This window comes from Zonotrichia albicollis, unplaced genomic scaffold, assembly GCF_047830755.1.
Source record: "Zonotrichia albicollis isolate bZonAlb1 unplaced genomic scaffold, bZonAlb1.hap1 Scaffold_125, whole genome shotgun sequence".
NCBI classification, from domain to species: domain Eukaryota; kingdom Metazoa; phylum Chordata; class Aves; order Passeriformes; family Passerellidae; genus Zonotrichia; species Zonotrichia albicollis.
Genome location: NW_027428350.1, coordinates 675,310 through 684,401, shown reverse-complemented (window position 1 = coordinate 684,401; position 9,092 = coordinate 675,310). Strand labels below are relative to the sequence as shown.

The window sequence follows — 9,092 nt, the reverse complement described above, 5'->3', positions numbered from 1 at the left end:
ATAATTTTGGCCCTGCTATCCTAGCTTGCAGGTACTGATAGAGCGGATCCAAGCCCCAGTGGGCTTTTTCATGTTCTGCTTTTACAAACTGCCACATCACGTTTCCTGGTATTACTAGCTGTCCCGTTTCCAATCTACCCCAACCATTTTCTAGTATTTTGCCCTTATTCCTTTGAATCCATCTTTGATCTGATTCCTGGTAATCTGGCTGGATGTTGGTATCAAGCTCTCCTGGTATTAGGGCCATTACTTTCACTTCCCTAGCCCTTGTGGCAGCCAATTTAGCTTCTGTATCTGCCTTCCTGTTCCCGATTTCTGGAATAGTATTACCTTTCAGGTGTCCCTTACAATGCATTATGGCCACTTGTGCTGGGAGTTGGACCGCCTTTAGCAATCGTAGAACCTCCTCTGCATGCTTGACTGTTTTCCCTTGTGTAGTCAACAGTCCTCTTTCTTTCCAGATGGCCCCATGGGCATGCACAACGGAAAGGGCATATTAGAGTCTGTCCATATATTAATTTGCATGTTCTCTGCCAATTCCAGAGCTCGAGTCAGAGCTATCAGCTCTGCCTTTTGGGCTGAAGTCCCCGCAGGCAAAGGGTTTGACTCAATTAGTTCTTCTGTGGTAGTAATTGCATAGCCAGCCAGTCTTACTCCCTGCTTCACAAAGCTGCTGCCATCCGAGAACCAGTTGTCTGCATCTTCGAACGGCTCCTCTTTGAGATCCGGATGACTGGAGTAGACGGCTTCAATTGTTTCCAGGCAGTCGTGTTCAATGGATTCTGCTGGGGCTCTTCCTTCTAGAAATGAAGCTGGGTTCACAATGTTAGTTACCTGAATAGTTACGTCATCTGATTCAGCCAGGATGGCCTGGTATTTTAGGAATCTGGAGGGCAACAACCAATGATTGCCTTTCTGTTCCAGCACAGCCGACACAGTGTGAGATACCAGCACAGTCACCTTTTGACCCAACGTGAGCTTCCTGGCCTCTTCTACGTTAATTATCACTGCGGCCACTGCCCTCAGACAGCCTGGCCATCCTTTACTTACTTCATCTAGCTGCTTGGAGAAGTAGGCCACAGCTCTCTTATGTGGTCCCAACTGCTGTGCTAGGACTCCTAGGGCCATCCCTTGTCGCTCATGGGAGAACAGCCAGAATGGTTTTGATACATCTGGGAGACCTAAGGCTGGTGCTCTCATTAGTTCCAGCTTTAACTTCTTGAAGGCCCCTTCTGCTTCGGGAGTCCACACTAGGACATTCTTGGATCCCTTCAACAAGTCATACAGTGGTTTAGCGAGTATTCCGTACTGGTAGATCTATAGCCGACACCAACCTGTCATTCCCAGAAAGGCTCGCAGATCTCTCACCGTCTCAGGTTTAGGCATCTGGCAGATGGCCTCTTTCCTAGCTGCTCCCAGGGATCGCTGTCCTCTGGAGACTTCGTATCCCAGGTACACCACTTCCTTTTGCACCAGCTGTGCTTTCTGTTGAGAGACTCGATATCCGCTTAAACCCAGGAAATTTAGCAAGGAAATGGTCCATTCAATGCATTCTTCCTCTGTCACCGTTGCTATTAGGAGGTCGTCTACGTACTGCAAAAGGGTACCATCTCCCAGCGGCCTTTCCCACTGTTCTAATTCTTTGGCTAACTGGTTCCCAAAAATCGTGGGGGAATTGGCCCATCCTTGGGGTAATACCGTCCAGGTGAGTTGGGTCTTTCTCCCTCTATCTACAGACTCCCACTCAAAAGCAAAGATCTTTTGACTCTCAGGGGCTAGGGGAAGGCAGAAGAATGCGTCTTTCAAATCTAATCCGGTGAACCAAGCCAAATTATCTTTTAGTCTAGTTAGAAGTGTGTATGGGTTAGCAACCACCGGATGTAATGTCTTGGTTATTTCGTTTACTGCTCTCAGATCCTGAACTAGTCTGTAAGCCCCATTAGGTTTCTTTACCAGCAGGATTGGTGTATTAAAATCCGATTCACATTCTACCAGTAACCCTAATTCCAAAAACCTTTTGATTATGGGCTCAATCCCCTTCCTGTCTTCTATCCTTAAAGGGTATTGTTTTCTTTTCACCGGTTTTGCCCCAACTTTAAGTTCAACAACAATCGGTGCTGCTTGTTTTGACCTTCCTGGTATATCAGTAGCCCAAACTAATGGGTATGCCTTGCTCAGGATTCGCTCGAAATTGTGATTCTCAGGTTTGGGTTCCACACAACTGATTGTTAGGCTTAAAGCTGTAATCAGTTGTTCCTCATTTACTTGAAATTCCAATTTGTCTTTGTTGAACTTTATTACGGCTCCCAAGTTTTCCAATAGGTCTCTCCCCAATAAGGGTTTTGGCGAATTTGGTAAATACAGGAACTGGTGAATTCCCATTTGTTTCCCAATTTTGTATTTAATAGGTTTCAAAAAGTAAGCCTTTTCTGGTTGGCCTGTTGCTCCCACAACTTGTACAAATTCATCACTTTTAGGTACCAATTCCTGATTTAAAACCGAAAAGGTTGCTCCCGTGTCAAACAAAAAGTTCAATTCCTTTTTACCTTCCCCTAGCTCCATTTTAACCAGTGGGTCTGCTAGGGTACGGCCCACCGGTCCCCCTCATTCACTATCCTGATGTGTGGTAGTAGTGGTGGCCATCAGCCTTTCCCTTAGTCGGGGGCATTCTTGCTTCCAGTGTCCCATTTCTAGGCAGTAAGCACACTGATTTGGCCCTACTCTAGTTGGGTGGGGTTGGAACCTCCCCCTCCCTCCTATTGGGTTGCCTCTACCTCTTCCCCTAGTTCCAGGTTCCGAGTAACCTGTCTTCTGAGCTGCCACTGCTACAGCCACTACTCGAGCTATCTTCCCGTCTTCCTTTTTCTTCTCCTCAACTTCTCCTATCCTCTATCTGAATTACTATATTCAGTTTCTGTGAGCTGTTCTCTGCCTCCCTTTCACGTCTCATCATTCTTCTCACTATATCTCAATTCAGAGACGTCGTCCCTCAATTTAGAGACGTCACTTCCCAGTGAGTTACTTTTGTCCCCAGTCCTTGGTGTGCTGGTTTCCATTCTACAGATGCCTCCACTTCTGGGTGTGTGGTTATCTTCATATGGACTGAGTTCGGGCAGGCTACGTGTCTCCCTTCGGCTCTCCGCCCCTGACGGACTGCCTTCCTCCCCTTCGACTTCTAGTCTGGGTGGGCTGTCAGCATCCATGTAGCTTCTCGACCCCTGTGGACTATCTAGTCCCTGAGGGCTGCTTATCTTCTCATCGATCCCTGATTTTAATGGGGTACCCCCCCAAATTCTTCCCAAGTCTTTCCAGTGCTTTAAGATACATCCTAAGGGGGTTTTCATATTTACGTCCTTGCTCTGTTGACCTCCCATGGCTATTTTCTGTGTCTGCGTTTTCGGTTTAATCTCTTTCTCGCAAACACTGTATGTCAATTTATTTTAACACTTCATACACACAATTTCCAATCGCGTCTCATCCACTCTCATCCACACCCACACACTTTAATCCAAACCATCCTACTTTTCTGGTCTATCAAAGTACACCGCTTTACCCCGAGATGTCGCTGGCAAACCGTATAGTACCGATACTGGTCAACTTCGGGCTGTCACATACACCCGTAAAAACAGCTGTAAACCAAGGTACGGTTTGCAGATAATATCACAATAAATTCTTACACACACAAAAATTACAATTAACACAAAATACCGAGTCCTTGTCCCGCAATTCGAACTCGCATCTTAGCAAATTAAAAATTACAAAATACTTGCAAACAACATAACAATGTTAGACAAAAGTATAACATGAATGTATTTCCTCAAAAACCTTATCAGGGAAAAGGGAAAAATTGGACAAGGTCCCGGACCTGGCTGGATACGTTCCCAGGCGTAGTTTAGAAATTCAAACAAAGCAACAACATTTAAACAAAGCAACAACGCTTTTAAAAATTCAGACAAGACAACAACATTAAGGAAAAACATACACCCTTTTAACAAATACTCTTTTCTTTTTTTTTTTTTTTTTTCACTCTTTTAACAAATACTCTGATTCCAAATGGGGATTTTAACCCCGATACCTAATGGGGACTTTAACCCCGATTCCAAATGGGGACTCAAACCCCAATACCAAATGGGGACTCAAACCCCAATACCGAATGGGGACTCAAACCCCGATTCCAAATCCAATACCAAATGGGGACTCAAACCCCAATACCAAATGGGATTATGCCAAGGCGTCCCTATGGCTCCCGTTGGGCGACTACGTCTAGTCCCCGTTTCCCAATTAAAGCGCTTTGTTCCAAAATCAATATGCAATAAACAATTAAAATACCTCTTAATTGGAGCAGGAGATGCAGGAAACCCTTCGTCCACCGAAGAGCACTGGTCCGGGGGGGAGTCTCTTCTGACAAAAATCTGTCAGGGGCGCCCGAGGGTCCCGGCCCCAGACCCGGCTCCGGAGGATCCCTTAAGGCCCCGATCTCCTGTCTGGAGGTCCCATCTGGGTCGCCACATATGATGCCGAATTTTGCCCCAAAAGGCGAGAATAACTGCCTAAGAGACTCAAGTAAGTCAGCATAGACAGGAGGTATTTTATTACGACGCGTCGGAGAAATCGCAAAAGGGATTTCTAGCTATCTCATGACAGAAGCAAGCTTTTATACAGTCTTGGGTGCAGGGTTACAGCATATTCATAAGAGGCGTGGTGTGGGCGGAGTGTGGGCGGAGACATCTATTTTGAGGATTATTCTTGGTGGTCCTTCCGGTGCCTTCATCGCGGGCAAGGGTCTTCTGATGAGTCTTCCTCTTTAAACTTTTGAACTCCTATCCTAATATGGTCAATTCCCGGTGTACTTGGCTTGGTTCCCATGGCTTGGCACGGCTCTTAGGGTCAGTTTGACATTGGCACGGCTCTTAGGGTCAGTTTGACATTATTAGCTCTGATCATGCTTAGCTCGACAATTCCCTTATCCCTATCTCTCTTTATTGTTTGCCCTGCTTACCAAACTTCAAACAGAAGGATCCACCAGGATTGCTTCTGGATTAATGAATAACCTACCATACAGCATCATAAGCAATTCCTGAGTGTGGATGGGGGTGAATCGCCTTGTACCTAACATGAGACCACCTGCCGGTGATATGGGATATGGCTCTAGTGTTAGGGGTCGCGTGAGTAGCTAATGGGATGGGAATGGGATAGGACTGCTCAGGGTTGATTTTCAGTCTGTGGCTCTGCCTAAGCATTTTGATAACAAAATTATGTTCTTGTGCAGTAGTAAAATGCTGATCGGATGGGCAGTTTGGGGCTTCACTCGGTTCCTCCTTGAGCCCTGGCCAGGCTTTGGGAGGGACCCAAGAGAAGGATGAAAGCAGATGTTGCCACACTAGCAGTGCTGTCAGTTTGTTCATTCAGCACTGTCAGAGCTGGGCCCTCTGCCAGCAGGGTTGGAGCCTCACCTGGGGCTGGAGGCACCTGCAGGAATTCCCAGTGCCCAGGAGTGGCTGTGCAGCCCTTGGCTGTGACAGCTTCCCCAGCTGCTGTGTGGGTCTGGGGGATGGTAAAGCCTGAGGGTAGCTGGGGCTAGATCTTAATCACTGAAGGCAATCTTTGGTGGTGATGATTCGGAGCATTGCTGAGCTGCTCCTTCTGTGGTTCTTTGCAGTTTTGCAGTATAATAAATCACACAATTCCTGAACTTGGTGTCTGTGTCTTTGGTGCTGACCCTGCCCACCAGGAAAACAGAGACTGAGGGCCCACAGAACCAAAGGTGCCTTGTGACACTGTGGGGCCATATGGAACCAAGGGGACCTTAGTGACACTTCAGGGCCACATGGAACCAAGGGGACCTTAGTGACACTGTGGGATCTCATAGAGAGGATTATTTGGACACTGTGATGCATCATGGAACTAAGGGGCCATTGTGGTACTGCAGAGCCTCATGAAACCAAGTGGACCAGAGTGAGACTGTGAGACACCATGAAACCAAGTGTTCATTGTGACACCATGGGGGCCATGTGGAACCAAGGGGCAATTCAGACATTGTGGAGCCTCGTGGAATAATTCCACAGGGCATTTCAAAGTTCCAGGGACTTGTATGTCCAAAGATCCAGTGATTTCTTCTCCTTGGCACTGCCCTGTTCAGCTCTCCCTGGCCCTACCCCAGCCCTGCAGAGCAGCCCAGCCCTGTCTGGCCCTGCAGCAGGAACTGGAGGCCCTGGAGGTCAGGGACAGCGACTTTGTGCCTGGAATGCTCAGCAGATGCTCAGCTCGGGCAGCTCCTGCTGTCCCAGGGCCAGCCCTGCTGCCCAGCACAGCGCAGAGTTGGCCCCAGGGCTCCTCAGGCAGCTCCTGCTGGCCCAGGGACAGGGCAGCCTCTTGCCAGGGCTCCTCTGCACCCCCACGGGCTCCTGCTCTGCTGCTGGCCCATGCCAGCTGCCCCCAGAGCCCTTCCTAGGGGAACACGTCTGCGCTGGCCCAAGCAGCCATTGCTGCAGCCCCTGCCCTGCTCCCCAGAGCCTGAGCTGGGGCTGCTGCTCTGCAGAGCATGGGGGCTGTGCTGCCTGGGGCCCTGGGTGCCTCTGCTGGGCTCTGCTGCTCAGCCTGGGACACAGAGGCAGCTGATGGTGCTCCCTGCACTGACCCCCTCCCACACAGGCTCTGCGCGGCCATGGAGGGGCTCAGAGGTGCCTGCCATGTTCCAGGGCTGCCAGAGGGGCTCGGGTCTGCCCTGGATCCTCCTGGGGGAGCTCCCTGAGGGTCAGAGGAGTCAGTACCCAGATCCCTTTCCCTGTGCCTGCTGTGTCCCTGGGCTGCAGAGCTCTCCTGGCTCACAGCAGACATTCAGTGCTTGATCTCAGGGTGACCCCACCCTGGCCAGTGCCCAGTGAGCTCCACTCCCTGCTGGTCCCTGGCACACTCTGTCCCTGCAGGTCCCCTGTGCTCTCCTGTCAGCTCCCAAGGCCCTCCAGACAAACCTTCCCCTGCCATCAGCCCTGGCACAAGATGCAGAGCCCCAGGAAGGTTTAGCACAGACCATCCAGCATCTGATGGGCACTGGCCACCAATGAGCAAAACCTGCCCCAGACCTGAGTCCCCTGAAGGCCACCCTGGGACCCTAATCTCATCCCACGGAACCCTGGGAGAACAAGGAACACAAGGAGCCTCTTCAGAGTCTGTTCCTTAGGCCTTCTCCTGAGAGTGGTTCTGGAGGAGAGCGAAGCCTCTCTGCCCTGCCCTCAGGAGATGCCCTTTGCTGATGGAGCTGCTGTGCTGGAGCCCAGCTGTGTCCCAGCAGTGCCCATGGCCTGGCCCTGCCTGTGGCCACAACAGGGACATGCAGCAGGACAGTGACCAAGCTGCCAGAGCACTCCGGCCTTATAGCCACAGCAGGGCTGGGAAGGACAGGGTGGAGTTAGGCAAAGCAAATGTGGGAAGAGCCAGGGCCATTGTCCATGGCTGTGGTGCTGTGCTGGGAGTCTTCTTCCCTCCACCTCTGCTCAAAGGCAGAGACAGAGAAGGGCTCAGGAAGAATCCGGGATAGAGAGCTTAGAGCAATACCTTGTTTTTATTTAAATGCCAAGAGGACAAGCCTCTTTTAAGTCATTTTATTTCAAAAGAAAGGTGGATATTCATGTAGAAATGCTAAGAGTAATACTACAGTATTTTGTGAGAAACATTACAACAATAGAAAAAGTTGCCATAGTAAAAAATAGGCAAATAGGGGGAAAAGGCTATAATTGTAAAGAGTTATATTCTGAAGGTTCTGTAGCAGAAAAGAGAATTTATTGCCTCTGTAGTTGCAGTCACCAGTTTTCCCAGGGCATCCTTGAGCTCCTGGTTCCTTAGGCTGTAGATGAGGGGGTTCAGGGCTGGAGGCACCACCGAGTACAGAACTGACACTGTCAGATCCAGGGATGGGGAGGAGATGGAGGGGGGCTTCAGGTAGACTAAAAAGCCAGTGCTGACAAACAGGGAGACCATGGCCAGGTGAGGGAGGCAGGTGGAAAAGGCTTTGTGCCGTCCCTGCTCAGAGGGGATCCTCAGCACAGCCCTGAAGATCTGCACATAGGAGAAAACAATGAACACAAAACAACCAAAATATAGAAGAGCACTTAGCACAATGAGCCAAAGTTCCCTGAGTTTGGAGTGTGAGCAGGAGAGCTTGAGGATCTGTGGGATTTCACAGAAGAACTGGCCCAGGGCATTGCCCTGGCACAGGGGCAGGGAAAATGTATTGGCCATGTGCAGCAGAGCATTGAGAAAGCCACTGGCCCAGGCAGCTGCTGCCATGTGGGCAGAAGCTCTGCTGCCCAGGAGGGTCCCGTAGTGCAGGGGTTTGCAGATGGACACGTAGCGGTCGTAGCACATGACGGTGAGAAGTGCAAATTCTGCTGACATGAAAAAGGCAAAGAAGAAAACCTGTGCAGCACATCCTGAGTAGGAGATGTTCCTAGTGTCCCAGAGGGCACTGTGCATGGCTTTGAGGACAGTGGTGCAGATGGAGCCCAGGTCGCTGAGGGCCAGGTTGAGCAGGAAAAAGAACATGGGTGTGTGCAGGTGGTGGCCACAGGCTACGGCGCTGATGATGAGGCCGTTGCCCAGGAGGGCAGCCAGGGAGATGCCCAGCAAGAGGCAGAAGTGCAGGAGCTGCAGCTGCCGCGTGTCTGCCAATGCCAGCAGGAGGAAATGGCTGATGGAGCTGCTGTTGGACATTTGCAGCCTTGGGTTATGGTTATTTATAGAGGATTATCACCTGTCTGGAAAGGAAATGGCAGTGCCTGATTGGACATTTCTTCACTCTGGGAATCGTGGACTGTTGAAAGAAGACTTGAATAGCTGGACCAAGTCTTTAAGTTAATCCTATGTGTTTTATTTGGAATCCCCTCAAAATTACTTCTCTTCCCTTAAGGGAATTTTGCTAAACTTTATTTGAGTTCAGGTTTGTGCTGCTGAGTTTCTGCCTCATATTCAGCATTGTCCTCAGCCTGAACACTGCGGAGCCCAAAGGGAAAACAGGGCTCCCTGTGCCCCAGTGCAGTCAGACCTGCTGGAACCACACAGGAACCCTTTGTTAATTCCACCACTTTTGATTTCAG

General features: G+C 49.9%; 1 protein-coding gene across 1 annotated transcript; it reads right to left on the bottom strand.

The window, feature by feature from the left end:
* Positions 1-903: 903 nt before the first annotated feature.
* Positions 904-8,709, bottom strand: LOC141727484 (olfactory receptor 14A16-like). Its single transcript, XM_074533899.1, has 2 exons — positions 7,804-8,709; positions 904-1,181 (listed from the first exon to the last, which is right to left on the bottom strand). The coding sequence occupies exons 1-2, from the start codon at positions 8,707-8,709 to the stop codon at positions 1,119-1,121; spliced, it is 969 nt and encodes a 322-aa protein (XP_074390000.1). The 3' UTR covers positions 904-1,118.
* Positions 8,710-9,092: the final 383 nt, after the last annotated feature.

Bases quoted from the DNA above. Each gene is read 5' to 3' on its own strand.
- LOC141727484 (XM_074533899.1), bottom strand. From the start codon at position 8,709: ATGTCCAACAGCAGCTCCATCAGCCATTTCCTCCTGCTGGCATTGGCA. The intron at 1,182-7,803 runs GTGACTGCAACT...CACCAGCCTTAG, and splicing joins AGGATGCCCTGGGAAAACTG to GTCTCCCAGATGTATCAAAA.